At 42.0% G+C, this 19,355-nt stretch overlaps 1 protein-coding gene across 1 annotated transcript in view; it reads right to left on the bottom strand.

The window, feature by feature from the left end:
* Nucleotides 1–19,355, bottom strand: part of DNAH7 (dynein axonemal heavy chain 7) — a 505,238-nt gene that overhangs the window by 473,369 nt on the left and 12,514 nt on the right. The window contains exons 2-3 of the mRNA XM_073647873.1: nt 12,504–12,569; nt 11,704–11,809 (exon numbers count right to left, since the gene is read on the bottom strand). Of these exons, the coding sequence (XP_073503974.1) occupies nt 11,704–11,809; nt 12,504–12,569 (172 nt within the window). The remainder of the gene's footprint in view (nt 1–11,703; nt 11,810–12,503; nt 12,570–19,355) is intronic.

Below are 19,355 nucleotides of genomic sequence, written 5' to 3'. Positions count from 1 at the left end.
TGTGAATTGTATTAGTTCATTGGCCAACTCAAGAAAAATAGGTTTAATATTAACCAACATTTTCATATAAGGTGAGAAATGTGGAATATCTGGACATTTTTATTGAAGCAGACTACCAATTACTCTACTGATACCAATTATAGACTGATATCTACAGAAAACCCACAGCTGTAAACCCTCTTTTGTACGCCACATCAAGTGACCATCATGCAGCAATTAAAGCCATTCAAGTTGGTCAGTTTCTCAGGAAGATGTAGATCTGCTCATCTAAATGTGAGATACAGGTGAGTGATTTGAAAGAAAGATTTCAGACCAGAGATTATATAGATAGGTGTATCAAAAATAAATATAACCAAGCCAAAAGGATTTCATGTAATCTGTTACTTCAGTCATCAGCTAAGAAGAGGAGCACAAAGGATAAACTACGGTTTAATTCTACATTTAATGGGCAATGGAATATGATGAGGGCTGTTGTGCTCATACCTTCCCCAGATGTCTTGGTTTCATCCAAGGGAAGTGCGAGTGAAGCAGCCTATTAGCGGCCACTTACATGACATAATGTCACGTCAGTGCCGGCAGACATGGCGCCGACATCGTTCGAACAGCTCAGCCCGGAGGAGAGTATAAGCTGCTTTTATTTACAATGGAGCCCTGTTTCATTTAAGAATGTGTTGTCAAATCAGTAGACAACCCCTGTAAAATTGAATAAGTTGACACCTAAGTTGCAGCTTCTGGAGTCTTCAATGACAAGTACCAGTAATCCATCCTCAACTATTCTCAAACATCTAATTTATTCTAGAGCTATTCTCAAGGAATAGGCTCTTTATTAATTAGGCATTCTCCCTTTACATATGCATCAGAAATACTATGAAAAGAGTAACAAACTCCACATGCTCTTAGACACTGTGATAGATAACTAATTTACAATCCCAAGGCAATAGCTGAGATGTGTTTGATAACACAAGAAAGGTGATCGATCTTATAGATATCACAGTTAGGGCAGGAGAAACCTCTCTCTACTTCAAACGATTTTCCGCTTTTAGTAAACTATTGTCCCCAGGAGCAGGTCAGTGTAAAAAAAACAAGCTGTGCTTTACATCCCGTCTCCAGTTCCAGCGCTGTCTCCACTGCTGCCCCAGTCTGTGTTGTATTTCTGCAGTGCTGAGGTCGCGTCAATAGCGTTGCAACCAATTACTGAGCATAGCGGCTCTGCCGATGTAGACGCCATGAGCCGTGGAGCGTAAAGATTGGCTGCAATGCCGTTATAGTGACGTCGCTGTTGCAACCACAGAACACAGACTGGGCAGCGGTGGAGACATATTTCTGGACCTGAGGAGGGTAAGTAAAGAAAAATTTGTTTGCTTTTCTACACTGAATTGGGACCGGTGACAATAGCTTACTGAAATTGCAAAAAAACCTCCTATAAGCCTGGATGTCAAAAAAGCGGAGGATCACCTACTGTAGGTTGTCCGGTTATGTTTAATGCCTTGGTATGGAAGGCGCTTTCCTGGCGACTATGACAGAATTTTATTCCCACCCATTGACAGGGGTGGCCACTTTCTCTGATTAGCGCAGATTTCCTCACAAACTGGCTGCTAGTGGAGGAGCATGTGATCAGACCATCAGCCTCCCCCAGTGGAAAAGAAATATTCCCAGGTGTTTTACTGGTCTGGTCACATGTTCCTCCGTGCACAGCCATTGTATGGCCAGAAGTGAGGAAAGCTGCACTAACAAGACAAGGTGGCCGACCTCTAAGTTATCTCTTTTTTTGCAGATGATGTGCTGCCATCTCTTACTAATTTCCATATCTCCATCCCTAACATTAATAAGTGGCATCAGCTTATCTCAACTTTTCAATTAGGAACCAGGAAAATCCAGCTGAACAAATCTTCTAAAACCAATTGTTTCATTAGGTCATGAAAAAATATTTAAAAAGTCCACCTTGGGAAGAGAATAGCAAACGCGTTTCGAACTATATGTTCTTAATCATTGCATGATGAAAAACCGCAAGGAAGTGGCATTATGTGTCATATCCTGCTGATCACATGTTCAAGCTAAACCAATCAAGATTAGACAGACATAACAAATTAAAAGCGTATAACATGATAAAATGATTAAATCAATATGATATACCAGCAAAGAAAGAGTTACATATCATAAAACAGTAAATAGATATCAAATAAATTATTATATAAAAAACTCCAGAGATCTCATTCATAATGATACATCAGGTCATGCCTGATGTTCATGCCGGCCGGTACACGTGTGTTCAGTGTGTAAATCCACCAGCTTTCTCTATTAAGGAGCTTTCTCCTATGATCGCCCCCCCTATATGGTTTTATAACTTTCTCTATACTGGTTACTTTGAAGGCTGTAGTATCCCCGTTATGGCACATAGAAAAATGTCTGGATGCCGCAGAGCATTAAGTAGTCAGTTTATTGTGAGCATCTGACAAATGTCGTCTGATGCGTTTTTTTAGGGGAGTGCAAGTGCATCCTACATATTGGAGACAGCACATATTGCATGAAATAATATATAGAACGTAGGTAGAATTACAATTAATGAAATTTTTTATATTATATTTTAGATTAGTAGAGAAAGATGTAAAGGTGTTGGTATTCATTACATGGGTGCAGCAGATACAAATAGAATGTCCACACTTGTAGAAACCGCTTGTGTGTAGCCAGGTAGTAAGATTAGAACGATCTTCTTTCAAATAGACACAAGGGGACAAGAGATCACCCAAAGTGGGTTCCCATCAATTTAAATTTTTAGTGTCGTAGTTTTTAAGGGTGAAGGTATGTCCACAGAGTTCAACCTGTAGCCTAACATGTTGATCCAGTGGAAGGCAAAAACCCCATGGGGCAGATCCTAATTGCTCCATATTAGGGGAAAAATCCCTTCCTGACTCCACATACATCAGACAAGCTCCCTGGATCAACACCCCACCAAATTTGCTTCTTTACAGTCACCTATGTGTTCTGTGCAGTGTGCATGCAGCACTGGTACGCTATGTTAAAAATTGAAGAAACTCTGGAACAAAAAGCGCAATAGGGTCCAGTCAACATCACGAGACACAGGTCTTCTTCCCATCTCCTATCTACGGGGCACAGCAGCGCAGAGGACCCACTTATTCCTTCCTGGCAAACAACATGTTAGGAAATGAATAGCAGGATCTGGTATATAGGACTGTGATAGGAGAGCTGCTAATTTCATTTAAGCAGAGGGGTATAAGTCCTACGTCACTGCTGTAGTGAGGGAACATATGAAAATAGAGCCAGGCAAATATGATCTGTTGTATCACACTGACTCCATGTAACAATCGCACAACCAGTTAAATAAAATAGTGAAACATCATGTGGATACAATGAGCTAGTGTATTGTAATTCCCTGTCCCTGATTAGCAATGACAGCTATATACTGAGATAGCGCATTGTAAAGGGTTCTCAGCACCCCTGAACACTGATGTGTCACACTTGCTCCACAGATACAAATGATCCTGAGCACTCTGAACAGTTAGTAGGTGTTACACTGGCTACACTGACATACTGAGAATATGTGAAATCGACTTCTGTATATGGGACTAGTAATGGGTGGTGAAAAAAAACACATAAAAAAGGCACCAAAATTAGCATCAGCGTTTTTTCAGCGTTTTTGATGGAAAAATAGAATGGGGATCTTTTTTTTCCACAAAACTTTACGTGCATGCATAGAGACAGCAGGACAGTGAAAAAAAAAGGCTGAAAAAAACACTGAAAAAAAAAAAAAAAAAAGCAGCAAAACCTGCGTTTTTGACGCAGCTGATTTCCTGCCAGAGATTAAGTTTTGCTGCAGATTTGTGACCCTGAAAAACCCAACATGTGTGAACATAGCCTTATAGTGTGACACTGGGTAGAAACAAGAAGTGCATATCATTTTATGTCTAATTGCAGCCTGGCTGGCTAGTGAGTTTCATCTCTTGCTGATTGTGCAGTATTGACTATCTACATCATAATGCACCTGGATAACGTTCCTATTTACTAATACCTCAAGCATACTATTCATATTTTACTGCACATTATTCATTTGTATGCAGGGTGCAGCCAGGCCCATCATTGTTGGTCTTGTAAACTAGGATGCCTGTCTAGGAGGGGGGCACTTTCATAGTGCTGGGCAGCCTGCCTTATCTAATAGTATGGGCACCTACATCTGTGTGACTGGCACCTTATATAAGCCTTATGCGTGTGCAATCATAATACTGCCCCCCCACCTCCCAATCACTTGGTTGGCGTGAGTTTTTGTTTCCTCAGTATCTACCACCTATGTCGCCTTTGCCTTTACCAAGGGGGCTGCTGCATCCTGTAAGTGCATTAGTTTTCTGACTTGTGTTGATAAATATGGCTGCTTTTTTCTGCTTTTTTTTCTAGTATGTCTTATGCAATATTTTAGATATATAAGGTTAATCTCCTGGGATTGCTGATCTGTGCAATATAAATCATGTGCAATACAATATAGTAGGAGATATTTGTACACTATATTAGGATAGACAGAACAATAGATATGTATATAACCAGTGTCTTTATGGAAAAATATTTGTCTCCTGACGAGTCGCTGACATATGGGGTGATGCAGCGCGTTGGGAGAGTTTATGCTGTTTTGTCTGAGGATACTTTTTCAACCATAGTTTTATCCTATACGAGAGTACACAATTACAATATAGTGCACTTTATGTAGGTTATTTAAGCATTTTAGAATTTAATGTTAAGTTTTATGGGAATTATATTTTTTTTCAGTGAAGGTATAATATTTGAGATATTAGAATTTGCCATTTCAGTGAAGCTTTTTTTTTTTTTTTTTTACACTCTCAAATTACCTCATTTATTTTCCACCCACAATTTCCAGAAAGTCTTACCTTCCCTAAATCATGTTTTCAGCTGGGTTTGCATGTTTTCGCAGATTTACTTGACTAAAGAACCAGACTCTTAAATTCTTTTGACGACCGCCAATCTAAATTTTTCCTCCCAAACCAAAGCAAATATCAATATCACTTTGTCACTCTTTTTTACCATCAATAAATATACAACCAGCACCTTAAAAAAGTATTCATACCCTGTGAACTTTTCCACATTTTTTTCATGTTATACCCCCAAACTTAAACATTTTTCATTTGAATTGTATGTGATATACCAACACAAATTAGCAAGTATTTGTGAAGTGTAAAATAATGATACAGGCTTTTCTAAATATTTAAAAAATATAAATCTGAAAATTGTGACATACATTTGTATTCAGCCCCCCTGTAGTCTTATACCCCTAAATAAAGTCCTGAGTGACCAATTACCTCCAGAAGTCACAATTGGTAAATTGAGTCCAACTGTGTGTAAGTTATTCTCAGTATAACTACAGCTGTTCTGTGAAGGCCTCAGAGGTTTGTTTGAGAACATTAGTGATCAAGTGACATCATGAAAACAAAGGAACACACAAGATAGGTAAAGGATAATGTTTTGGAGAGGAGTAGAGCAGGTTTAGGCAATAAAAAAATAGCCCAAGCTCTGAACATCTCATGCAGCACTGTTAAATCCATCACCCAAAAATGGAAGGAGTATGGCAAAATTGCCAAGACATGGCCGTCCATATAAACGGACATCCAAAGCAACTAATCACTAATTAATTAATTAGAGAAGCAGCCAAGAACCCCATGGTCAATCTGGAGGAGCTGCAAAGATTCACAGCTCAGGTGGGAGAATCTGTTCACAAGACAACTATTAGGCTATGTGCACACAAAGCGTTTTTGATGCGTTTTCGCGGCGGTTTTCCCACCGCAGAAACGCTGCGAAAACGCTTGTTAATAGGACGGCCAGGTATAGCAATGGTAATCCGGATGTGCTGTGCACATGATGCTGCAATTTCCGCTCCGGATTACCATTGCGGAAAAAAAAGCAGCATGACCATTGTTCGGGCGTCTCCGCCGCGAATTCGCACAGGAAACGCGCTGAGGGTGGTACCCAGGTTGGGAGAGGAGTACTACTCGCTGTTATCAGCGGGAGCGGCGTGGCTGGGAGGAGCAGTAGTCTGCTCTGCCCAGCCCGTGTGCCCGCTGTGAAAAAAAAAAAGTAAAAATAAAAAATAAAACCTCTATACTCACCTGTCCAGCGACCCTCGGTGTCCTCCTGGTACCCGGCGGCGATGCGCTACTCCCGGCGGTACACTGCGGGAGCGCGCTCGCTCCCAGCAGTGTACTGAGCTGCCAGGCCCTTCGGTGACGTGGGCAATCAGCTGATCGGTCACGTGACCTCACCTTGGGAACCTTCAGGGAAATTAGATCCCACTAATTCTGAGACTGTTTTTTCGTGATATATTGTACTTCATGATAGTGGTAACATTTGTTTGAAATGACTTGCGTTTATTTGTGTAAAAATGGGAAATTTGGCGAAAATGTTGAAACTTTTGCAATTTTTAAACTGTGAATTTTCATGCCCTAAAATCAGAGAGATATGCCTCACAAAATAGTTAATAAATAACATTTCCCACATGTCTATTTTACATCAGCACAATTTTGGAACCAACATTATTTTTTTATTAAGCTATAAGGGTTAAAAGTTGACCAGCGATTTCTCACTTTTCCAACAAAATTTACAAAACCATTTTTTAGAGACCACATTACATATGAAGTGACTTTGAGGGGCCGTTATGACAGAAAATACCCAAAAGTGACACCATTCTAAAAACTGAACCCCTCAAGGTACTCAAAACCACATTCATGAACTTTATTAACCCTTCAGGTGCTTCACAGGTATTTTTGGAATGTGGAAGAAAACAATAAACATTTAACTTTTTTCTACAAAAATTTTACTTTAGACCCAAATTTTTTTTTATTTTTGCAAGGGTAACAGGAAAAAATTAACCCCAAAATTTGTTGTGCAATTCCTTCAGAGCATGCCGACACCCCATATGTGGGGGAAAACCTCTGTTTGGGCGCACGGCAGGGCTCGGAAGGGAAGGAGCGTCATTTGACTTTTTGAATGTAAAATTTGCTTGAATAATTAGTAGGCGCTATGTCGCGTTTGGGGAGCCCCTGATGTGCCTAAACCGTAGAAATCCCTCACAAGTGACACCATTTTGGAAACTAGACGCCTCAAAGAACTTTTCTAGATGTGTGGTGAGCACCTTGATCCCCCATGTGCTTCACAGAAGTTTAGAACGTAGAGCAGTGAAAATAAAAAAAATCTAACTTTTTCCACAAAAGGGTAAGAGGAGAAAATGGACCCCAAAAATTGTGCAATATCTCCTGAGTAAGCCGATACCCCATATGTGTGGAAAATACACTGTTTGGGTGCACGGCAGGGTTCAGAAGGGAAGGAGCACTGTGTGACTTTTTAAACGCAAAATTGGCTGGAATAGAGAGAAAACGCCATGTCTCGTTTGGAGAGTCCCTGATATACCTAAACAGTGAAAAAAAAACACAAGTGACCCCATTTTGGAAACTACACTCCTCAAAGATTTTATCAAGCGGTATAGTGAATATTTTGAATCCAGAGGTACGACACAGAATTTGAAAATATTACGTCATCATATTGAACAGGTTGTCATTAGTCTTGAGCACAAGTGCTCGCTACTTGAGTTTGCATCGGGTATTTGGGTATGCACCAAGTATCGCGAGTGCTCGAGTGACATGCTCAAGTCCCCATCACAGTTTTTAGAGATCCAAAAAAAAACACGCGGGGATTGCTCGGGTATGGCAGGCAATCCCCAAATGTTTTTTTGGCTGTATAACAGCCACGAAACACACAGGCGGGTAATCGAGCATGTCACTCGAGCACCCGCGATACTCGGTGCATACCTGAGCACCCGATGCAAACTCGAGTAGCGAGCACTTGCGCTCAACACTTAGTCGCCATATCATCATCTTTTTTTTCTTTACATTTGAAAAGATCCCAACTCCAACCCTAACACAACCATAACCGTAACACAACACTAACCCCAACACAACCCTAACCCTAATCCTAACCTAATCCCACCACAAACCTAACCCGAATCCTAACACAACCCTAATCGAACACAACCCTAACCCCAACACAACCCTAATCCTAACCCTAACCCCAACACAACCCTAATCCTAACCCTAACCCCAAAACAACCCTAATCCTAACCCCAACACAACCCTAACCCCAACACAACCCTAACCCCAACACAACCCTAATCCAAACCATAACCACAACACAACCTTAACCCTAACCCAACGCTAACCCTAACCCAACGCTAACCCTACCCAACGCTAACCCTAACCCAACACTAACCCTAACCCAACCCTAACCCTAACCCAACCCTAACCCTAACCCAACCCTAACCCTAACCCAACCCTAACCCTAACACAACCCTAACCCTAACACAACCCTAACCCTAACACAACCCTAACCCTAACACAACCCTAACCCTAACACAACCCTAACCCTAACACAACCCTAACCTTATCCCGAGGGATCCACTCACTATAATGAGGCAGCAGAGTTACTCTGGACAACATCTGGCCTCTGTTTGGCGGTGTCCTTTTTTCAGAGGTTCATAAAACTGTGGCCAACTGCACTTTTATGCACGCCTAATAAAAAGACAAACACCGTGGGATCACAGGTCAGACGGCGTCTACGGTGCCTCCATCTGCCTCATTACAGGGAATGAGCTGAGCCTTACTGCGATCTTTGGGAGGCAGAATGAACAAATCAGCAGCAGGTTAAGAATTGGTTTTATTTATTATTTTACGCCGTTTCTCGTGCGGTATAAGTGATTAGACAACTTTTTTCTTCGGGTGCGTGCGATTACAGCGATACCAGATTTATATGTTTGGTAGTTGTCACACACTAAAAAACTCTTTTTTGCAAAGACTAGTTTTTGCACTGATATATTTTGAGAGCTATAATTTTTCCATATTCCGACAGAGTCATGTAAGGGCTTGTTTTTTGCGGGACAAGCTGACGTTTTTATTGGTACCATTTTCGGGCACGGGACATTTTTTGATCGCTTTCTATTCCCATTTTTGGGAAGCAGAATAAACAAAAATCAACAATTCATGAACTGTTTTTTTTGTTTGTTCTTTTATGCCATTCCGCGCGCGGTAAAATTCATAAAGCAGCTTTATTCTTCGGGTCAGTACGCTTACAGCGATACTACATTTAAATCATTTTTTTATGTTTTGGCGCTTTTACACAAAAACTATTTTATAGAAAAAATATTTTTTTTTGCATCCCTTTGTTCTGAGAGCTATAACTTTTATTTTTCGGCTAGTGGGACAGTTTTATAGGTCAGGTCATTCCGGACGCGGCAGTACCAAATATGTGTACTTTTATTGTTTATTTTTTTCCCATAATAATATTTATTTATGGGTATAATATATTTTTATTATTATTATTTTTTTAATTATTTAAAAAATATTTTTACACTTTTTTTTTTACTTAGTCCCACTATGGGACTTTCATTTTCTGCAGTCTGATCGCAGTTATAATGTATAGCAGTGCAGGATCACTGCTATACATTATAACCAGTCAGTGCTGCAGACACAAGTTACTTTGATCATGCACTGCGCATGATCAAAGAAACTTGCTGGAGCCTGGTGATCCGGATGTCGTCATGACAACATCGGGTCAACATGGCAACAATCGTGACCCCGCGCTGACGGCATGGGGTCTCCGATTCAAGAGCAGGGGGGCTTCTGTCCCTCTGCTTGCTTGTTAAATGCTGCGATCGCACATTTAGGGGGTTAAAGTGCCGGGAGCCGTGCTCCTGGCACTGAGTGCCTGTTGTCAGAATCAGCTGACACCCAGCGGCGATTGCGTCCGCACAGCCTATGTGCGGGCGCGATCGTCAGATCGTAATAATACAAACCTGGTCCATAAGCCCCAGGGCACACGGACGTATTATTACGTATAACGTCAGAAAGGGGTTAAGGTCTGAAACCTTGGTCAAAGTTATCTGAGCACACAAATCTCCACATGTATACATATATACAATATGGTTCCTAACAATGACGATGCCGTGAGGAACTGGGGAGCGAACCTTAGTGTTGAGCATGCCGGAGGTCACTGGAGCGGAAGTCACGGTGACTCGCTGGCACCTGCACACAACATACCTGAACATAAACGGGAGGATAAAGTGCGCCTTGCGTACAAGGTAAATTGCGCAGGCAAGGGATTTGGCTATAAAACTGCACATTACAGGGCACTGTGACATGCAGGGGAGGGGGGAAAAATTATAATTCAAACAGAAGGCGGGGATTTCTTCTTGTCCCTTGGCCTGCACACGTCAGAAACTTGAAAGAATAAAAAGACATTTCACTGCAACAAGACTTCTAATATGAGGCATACAAGTAAGTATAGATTCACATTTCTATTACCTGTATGCCCATATTAGAGGTCAGATAAGTGTCATGGGGTGACAGATTCCCTTTAAGCACCATCCTGGTGTTCCAAAATCCCTATGACAGCAATTCCTGTCTTGTGTTGTTATGGAGTCATGAGGGTGCTCCTTACTGGAAATGTTGAACTTAAAGAAGTTGTCCACTACTTTATATGAACCCCCCAATGTATTCCCCCAGGGCCGAGAAGTGTTTTTGTAAATACCTTGCGGTATCTTTTCTGCCTCTGAGTGGCGCTATCGCTGTCCGATCAGAGGCATCACGTTTCCTATTACTGATGTCACGTCAAGTGAGGCGTGACATCAGTGACGCGCTCCCCACGGTGGATGCTGGGCTGTGGGCGGGGTTACCCCGTGCGTCAGACCCAGCATCCACCGTGCGTTTTCCCAGTGAATGAGGAGAGGGAGAGCGCGCGGTGGATGCTGGGTATGACGCGCGGGGTAACCCCACCCACAACCCAGCAGCCACCGGTGGAACGCGGAAGAGGGACCCTCGGCTGCAGCCTGGACTTGTCGTGATGTCAGCGGATGTCAGAGCTGGCTGCAGCCGGGGGTCACGTGCTGCCTGTGAGCGGGAAAGTGATAGCGCCGCTCACAGGCACAAAAGGCACCACAAGGTATTTAGAGAAACACTTTTGGGCCCTGGGGGATCATATAAAGTAGTGGACAACCCCTTTAATGCCTTGTAAGGTCTGCCTGATAACTGTCTGCACATTTAGCAATTAAGGTGGTACCCTTTATAGATATGTCTATTTTTTTAGCTTGATAGTAAACCCATCATGAACATCCAAAGAAAGAAGTCTGCAGGGAGCGCTCATATTGCTATTGTGTGGATCTTACTAGGATTGTAACCCCTTCACCCTGAGCGATTTTCCATTTTTTTCCTTTTTGTTTTTTCTTCCCCTTCTTACAAGAGCCATAACTTTTATACTTTTCCATCAATATAGCTGTAAGAGGGCTTTTTTTTGTACTTTTGAGTGGCACCATTCATTCTACCACATGGTGTACTGGAAAACGGGAAAAAATTCTAAGTGCGTTGCAAAAAAAGTGCAATTCAACAATGGATTTTTGAGGTTTTTATTTACCATGTTCACTAGCCGGTAAAACCGACCCGGCAATACGATTTCCCAGGTCAAAAATAAAACAAGCTAATGAAAATCGCCTGGACAAAACTTATGGTACCCCATGAAAAGATTGAAAATAATGTGACCACAAAGACGCCAAAAACCTTTTTCCCTAATGATTCACAACATTATTTTAGATAGCAGGAGAAATCAGAACACAGTGACACGTACTGGAACAAAATATTCCCAACTTACTTTGTGACAAGTTATAAAGATCACGGACATCCTCTGATTCATCTTCCTTTTCATCTCTCAGAAGAAAAGATGGCGGAGCCTTTCTCCACTCTGGCTTGGAACTAACCTAAAATATATAAAGAATTTTAAAGCGCCTGTCAGCAAGATTGTGCTCAGTAAACTACATACACTGTCAGGTTGGCGCCGTTACACTGATTAAAATGATACGTTGGTTGATGAAATCTGTCCTGTGGTTCTTGTGTAATCTTTACTTTCAGTTTGGAGATAATGATATGCTCGTGCTCTGGGGCTGCCTGTGGGGGGCGCTCTATCTGGTGCTCTGCTTACATATTCATCTGTATGCTCTTATGACAGCTCACTATGCCTTCACTGACCTGCCTCCTATGTTACATAATGCATCTAGTAGTGCGGGGCTAGGTAAAATAGGAGGCAGGTCAGTGAAGGCACAGTGAGCTGTCATAAGAGCATACAGATGAATATGTAAGCAGAGCACCAGATAGAGCGCCCCCCACAGGCCGACACGAAGCACGAGTATATCATTATCTCCAAACTGAAAGTAAAGATTACACAAGAACCACGGGACGGATTTCATCAACCAAGGTATCATATTAATCTGTAATGTCGTCCACCTGACAGTGTATGTAGTTTACTGGGCACAATCCTGCTGAAAGGTGCGCTTTAACAAATTATAAAAAATTTAAAAAAAACACATTTGTTTTCAAGTCACAAGGAAACAATGCAAATAAAAAATAGAACAATATAGGACAAAACAGGCAGTGATGACAAAATTGCAATATTACCTCTGGTAACTGTGGTAAAAATCTCAGAGAAGTCTTTGGGAACTTTCCTTTATTGGAGGTTGAAGACTGTGGAAATAATCATATTATTAGAATGCTGCTTTTACACAAAACACTTTGTAACGATACAGAAGATATTAATCTTTTATTGCTCCAGTCCATGCATCTATTATTAACCCCCTAATGTCAAGGCATGAAAGGGCATTATTTTTTTCTTTTTCAGCAGCCATAAATGTTCTACTTTATCACTGGTCTAGCTGCACAGTTTCATAGTTTCCTGTTTTGTAAGACTGAAAGTAGACACAAGTCCATATAGTTCAACCTATTGCCAGTAGGGCACCACCAATAGTGACAGACCACGCGGCTGCTATGGGCCCCCCTGTCCAGCATTGCACTTTCAACTGTATCAGCATTCTAGATGAAAGAGAGCCATCCGCTCCCTCCTCCATTATTCTCCCTCTGCATCTGTTCTCTGAGGTTTCAGCACAGCGGGTGCGGTGACAGCACAGTGCAGAGCTTCATAAGACATGCTGAGGAGACCGAAGCAGCAGGGGAGCGAAGAGAGTGATTTTATTTTAATTTTTTTAATAATAATTGAGTACATTGTGGGACCCATTATAAAAACTATATAGCTCAATTATATTATATGGAAGGCTATGTGGGACCCGTTATACTACATGAAGGGCTATATGGGGGCCATTATTCGGTTTGCAAGGCTATGTAGTGGCCATTATACTGTTTGGAGGGCTATGTCTGGGCTATTATACTGTTTGGAGGGCTAGTGGGGGGCCATTATACAGTGTGGAGGTTTGTGTGGGCCATTATGCTATTTTGAGGGCTATGTGGGGGTCATTATACTGTTTTGAGGGCTAGTGGGGGCCATAATACTGTGTGGAGGGTTGATGAGGTAGAAAAAAAAAACAGATAAAATGTGCTCCAAATCTGGATCCCAAATTGCAGAATTTCTAGGCACTGCTTCTTTCCTCTTAGGACCATCCCCAAAAAAAAGCTAAACAGGTTTTTTCATTTCTTTGGATGGTCCTAAGAGGAAAGAAGTGGCACCTTTTATTTAGTTTTTCTACCTAATCTAGTTCTAGCTCTGCTGGAACTCCCCATAGATGACATTTCTACAGCATACCACTTTGGCTGCACCCATTGGATCTTACAATAGTGCAATTTGGAGTTGTGCCTCTAGCACAGCTTTGTCAAGTGAGAATTACCTCTTCATTTGGTTTCAATAAAATTTAATTTACTGCACTCAGAAAGCTCTACTTTCTCTCGTTTTTTCCCTAAGGGAATTCCATATATAGGTATATACTTTGTGGAGGGGTGTGGGGGCTAATACACTGCATGGAGGGCCATTATACTGTATGGAGGAGACCTGTGTTGGTCACAGTTGGGGCATACATAGATAGGGGCCCAGGATAGGTGGGATACATAGGGGCCCAGGATGGGGGATATTATTAAATAAAGGGGGCCAGGATGAGTGACAATTATTGTATGTGGGCCAGAATGAGGAACCTACATTATTAGTTTATGGTGACAAGTGGGGACATAATTACTGTAGGGGCCAATTAGGGGACATTATCGCTGTATTATAATTTACTGAGGATACTGTTTCCATTAAGGAACAAAAAGGAGGCCCTGTTACAATGGCACTGTCACTTTTTTCTTCATCTGCCATAATGTAGAAATCGAGGAAAAAGTGGGGATTGTGCTCTAGAAGCGATCAGCTATAGATAACTGTGTGTTATTTTCTGCAGAGACGAGTCTTGGATGGAAGAAGAGATGGCGGTCTGTGCCAGATGAAGAGGAAAAGCGGAGATGTCACTGGTGAGTCAGTGTGTTACCTGTACATTTATACTATACACTACATAGGATATACAGAGCTCCTGCGTATAATGTCACTGATGATCCCAGTATTACCTGTACACTGACACTATATACAGAGCTCCTCACTGTGATCACTGTATTACCTGTACACTGACACTATATACAGAGCTCCTCACTGTGATCACTGTATTACCTGTATAATACACTGCTCAAAAGAATAAAGGGAACACTTATATTCTGTTGTTTAACTCCAAGTAAATCAAACTTCTGTGAAATCAAACTGTCCACTAAAGGCCCCGTCACACTAAGCGATGCAGCACTGATTGACAATCAATTTCACATGCTGTTGTGCAAATGGAATAGACATTAGATGGAAATTATTGGCAATTATCAAGACACACTCAATAAAGGAGTGGTTCTGCAGGTGGGGACCACAGACCACATCTCAGTACCAATGCTTTCTGGCTGATGTTTTGGTCACTTTTGAATGTTGGTTGTGCTTTCACACTCGTGGTAGCTTGAGATGAACTCTACAACCCACAGAAGTTGCTCAGGTAGTGCAGCTCATCCAGGATGGCACATCAATGCGAGCTGTGGCAAGAAGGTTTGCTGTGTCTGTGAGCGTAGTGTCCAGAGGCTGGAGGCGCTACCAGGAGACAGGCCAGTACACCAGGAGACTTGGAGGGAGCTGTAGGAGGGCAACAACCCAGCAGCAGGACCGCTACCTCCGCCTTTGTGCAAGGAGGAACAGGAGGAGCACTGCCAGAGCCCTGCAAAATGACTTCCAGCAGGCCACAAATGTGCATGTGTCTGCACAAACGGTTAGAAACCGACTCCATGAGGGTGGTATGAGGGCCCGACGTCCACAGATGGGGGTTGTGCTCACAGCCCAACACCGTGCAGGACGCTTGGCATTTGCCACAGAACACCAGGATAGGCAAAGTCGCCACTGGCGCCCTGTGCTCTTCACAGATGAAAGCAGGTTCACACTGAGCACATGTGACAGACGTGACAGAGTCTGGAGACGCCGTGGAGAGCGATATGCTGCCTGCAACATCCTTCAGCATGACCGGTTTGGCAGTGGGTCAGTAATGGTGTAGGGTGGCATTTCTTTGGAGGGCCGCACAGCCCTCCATGTGCTCGCCAGAGGTAGCCTGACTGCCATTAAGCACCGAGATGAGATCCTCAGACCCCTTGTGAGACCACATGCTGGTGCGGTTGGCCCTGGGTTCCTCCTAATGCAGGACAATGCCAGACCTCATGTGGCTGGAGTGTGTCAGCAATTCCTGCAAGATGAAGGCATTGAAGCTATGGACTGGCCCGCCCATTCCCCAGACCTGAATCCGATTGAGCACATCTGGGACATCATGTCTCGCTCCATCCACCAACGTCATGTTGCACCACAGACTGTCCAGGAGTTGGTGGATGCTTTAGTCCTGGTCTGGGAGGAGATCCCACAGGAGACCATCCGCAACCTCATCAGGAGCATGCCCAGGTGTTGTAGGGAGGTCATACAGGCACGTGGAGGCCACACATAATACTGAGCCTCATTTTGACTTGTTTTAAGGACATTACATCAAAGTTGGATCAGCCTGTAGTGTGTTTTTGCACTTTAATTTTGGGGGTGACGCCAAATCCAGGCCTCCATTGGTTAACCCTAGAACGCATACCTGGGGCCTCGCAGGCCCGCCCTGTTAATTGTTTTCTATTTTCTGCAAGATTACTTTAGTTAGAATTTTGAAACTCTAGGTATTCCTCAGGTATATAGTTGTTTGTCATTTTTGTTTGAGTTATTCCATGTTATTTGCACACGGGACTAAAAGGCCCCAGGTATGTGAAAAAGTAGATTTTTATGGTCATGCGTTCTAGGGTTAATAAACTTGATTTCCATTGATGATTTTTGTGTGATTTTGTTGTCAGCACATTCAACTTTGTACAGAACAAAGTATTCAATGATATTTCATTCATTCAGATCTAGGATGTGTTATTTGAGTGTTCCCTTTATTTTTTTGAGCAGTGTATATACATGTGAGCTCTGTGCATATTGTCATTGAACAGGTAATACAGTGATCACCAGTGATATTATACACAGGAGCTCTGTATATGAAGAGTCGCGTACAGGTAATACAGGGATCAGCACTGACCGTATATACAGGAGCTCTGTACATAGTGTAATGTCACTGGTGATCACCATTACCTGTACACTGATACTATATACAGAGCTCCTGTGTATGTCGCCAGTGGTAATATTTGTATTAGTATTGTGTTTTTTATTCATAATCAATATTGTAGTATTACAGATAGGTTGCCTTGTCACAGCTGATGTGCTCTCATGAATTGGTCAACTACTTTCATTTCATAAGTATATTCTATATAGCAGTAATACATTATAAATTTCATATCTCAATGTTTACATATGTATTAGAGCTTACAGAGGCTGCTGTATGCTTTTCTTTGTGTATTATGTAGTCATAGCAGCTCGTACCTGTTCACACTTGTTTTATTCTGTTCTGTTTTGTTATATGCACAACACATTGTATTATTTTTTGCAATGCTTTGGAGTGTCATATAAATTACTGTGTAATTTATTTTAAAAAAAGCCATCTTCGGTTTAGTTATTTTGTGTTTACATACGTTCATGTTTGGTACCAAATAACCTATTGAGTGAATTATCCAGGATATTACGGTTGTGTAGATATCTAATATGTGTAGGTTTTTGTTTTTCCTCTTATTGTTTATTAAAATGAATGAAGGGAAAAAAAATTGGATTTTTTTGAACATTTTTTTATGTATACACTATATATTTTATAGAATTTGTTCTCAGATGGATTATCAAAGATTCCTGGGGAACATTTTTTAACCCTAATTTAGTACCTATCTGAGTTGCAGAGGGTGTGGCCACCCTGGGCCCCACACTCAGAGGGGCCCACCCTGAGCTACAGCTACCCTTAACTATATCGGCATGCGCAGCGGTGTGGGGACCATTATTCAGCTTGAAAGAACCTTTTATGAAAAATGTTACAAGCAGTGACAAAATAGAGGCCACTAACAATAAAGCACCACTTATACTTTCATAAATGATGGAGAAATTAATTGCACCCTCTTATTTCAATGGTGCAGGAGTTTTATTCCACATGCAGGCATGTAGTGGACATGCAATCAGACTTTTAAAGGTTGTAAGATGGCTGCCGGACAGGTCCTTGAGGGGAGATACGTGTCACCGAGGTTAGTAGCTTCAGTGATGTAAACCCGGGAAGCATGCTCCAGCACACATAGTGCTGAGAGGGTTAATAGGGCATATCAGGGCAGGTTTTTAAGAGCAGTAATAAGAGTTGGGAGGGATGGCTGCTCACATATCCCCACCCCAGGGCCTGTAAATAAAATGGAGATTGAGTGTCTCATTCAGTGTCTGTGACTAGAGGTGTGGAGACCTCCAGCATGTCTGTGCTAAAGGACACTGACTGTGAGCAGGCGAAGCCACAGTACTGTATGGACTGTTTATTTTTCTGCTTTGTTACTTTGTGCCGGACAAGGCTGTGTTTTGTTTATTTTTAAAGTGCAGTTCATGAAGTTTGAATAAACCTGCCTTAGACATTTTTAAAGAAACTGACTCCTGTGACTACCTCTAAAGCAGATGAGTGAGTACCAAACCCTACAAGGTGCAGGGATGTATGCGACATAAATCATAAATCAACGTTTCGACTCAGCCTTGGTCTTTATCATAGAGTCTCTAAGGAGAGATGCCCACCAGACATTCATGCTTTAGGCCATACATGTCAAACTCTGGCACGTGGGTCAAACCTGGCCCGCAGGGTGGTTTTATTGGCCCACAACACCAAAACCACCACCCCTATGTGGGCCCATTATTCTGTATGGGGGACTATGTGGGGCCCATTATTCTGTATACTGGTTGGCCCACGACTTTGTCCAAGTTTTTCATTTGGCCCTGTGTGTGTTTGAGTTTGACATCTCTCCTTTAGGCAAGGGAAAAGACCTGGGCTGAGTCAAAACGTTAATTTATGATTTATGTCACATACGTCCTTGCACCTTTAAATGTCCGATTGCATATCCACTACATGTCTGCACGTGGAATAAAATCCTTGTATCATTGAAATTATAGTGTGCGGTGAGTTTCTCTCTACATATACAAAATAATGACAGTTTTTAGGCTACAGTCAGACTGCCGTAGATTCTCTCATTTGCGAGAATTGGGATGATTATGCAAATGATACCAGAGTTTGATCTGAGTGGCAGCAAAATATGATCTGATTCTCTCGGATGAGAGAACCGTAGCATAGGTGAGGAGAAGATGGAAAACTCAATTTCTCAATCTTCTCCATACTGTGAGTTTGCGTAATCGGACTGCACTCAGATATCACCCGTTAAGGTCAATAGTAACACCTAAACAATATCAACAATTCTTTTCTGGGAGGATCTCAGCACCCACATTTACAACAAAATCACTGTACAGTTATTACAATGACAGTTCTGCAACATGTGTAATATTTTTTTTTTCATGCCAAATAGTCAAGAGTAACACAACAGATAATCTGAATCTAGACAGAAGCCAGATCTCAGCAGTGCGGTCCAAAGAGGATGGGGAAGGTAAGATAAGGTGGTCTGACACGCCATACTACAGAAAAGGAGGTCGTAATGCAACACCAACTCAGTGTAAAGTATAATATGATAAGGGTTAAAGAGTGTCATAAAAATATTAAGAAAATATTAAGGATTTGTCTCTCCCCCTGAAATCCCTCACTCCACCTCCTATATACTGTTTGCCAGAGTAGCAATCTACGGAGCAAAGGGAACTGCTAACCCAATTAACATACCAGTGTATTTTCCAGTGGCATAGGCTTGTGAAATATACGCCAAGGTGAGAAGGACACAGTTCCTGGCTTCAAAAGAATTCTCTCTCACCCCCAGTGTGTCCCCCTTTGGCTTAACAGAAATCTACAGTATGGCAGGCACCGCCATGAAATATGGAATATCTGGTTTTATACTTCCGATAATAATGGGACA

The sequence above is a fragment of the Phyllobates terribilis genome, unplaced genomic scaffold (genome assembly GCF_046119375.1).
Source record: "Phyllobates terribilis strain yellow unplaced genomic scaffold, ASM4611937v1 Scaffold_9__5_contigs__length_417890890, whole genome shotgun sequence".
Classification (NCBI taxonomy): domain Eukaryota; kingdom Metazoa; phylum Chordata; class Amphibia; order Anura; family Dendrobatidae; genus Phyllobates; species Phyllobates terribilis.
Note: the sequence above shows the minus strand (reverse complement) of the source record. Positions and strands in the feature narration are given on the sequence as shown.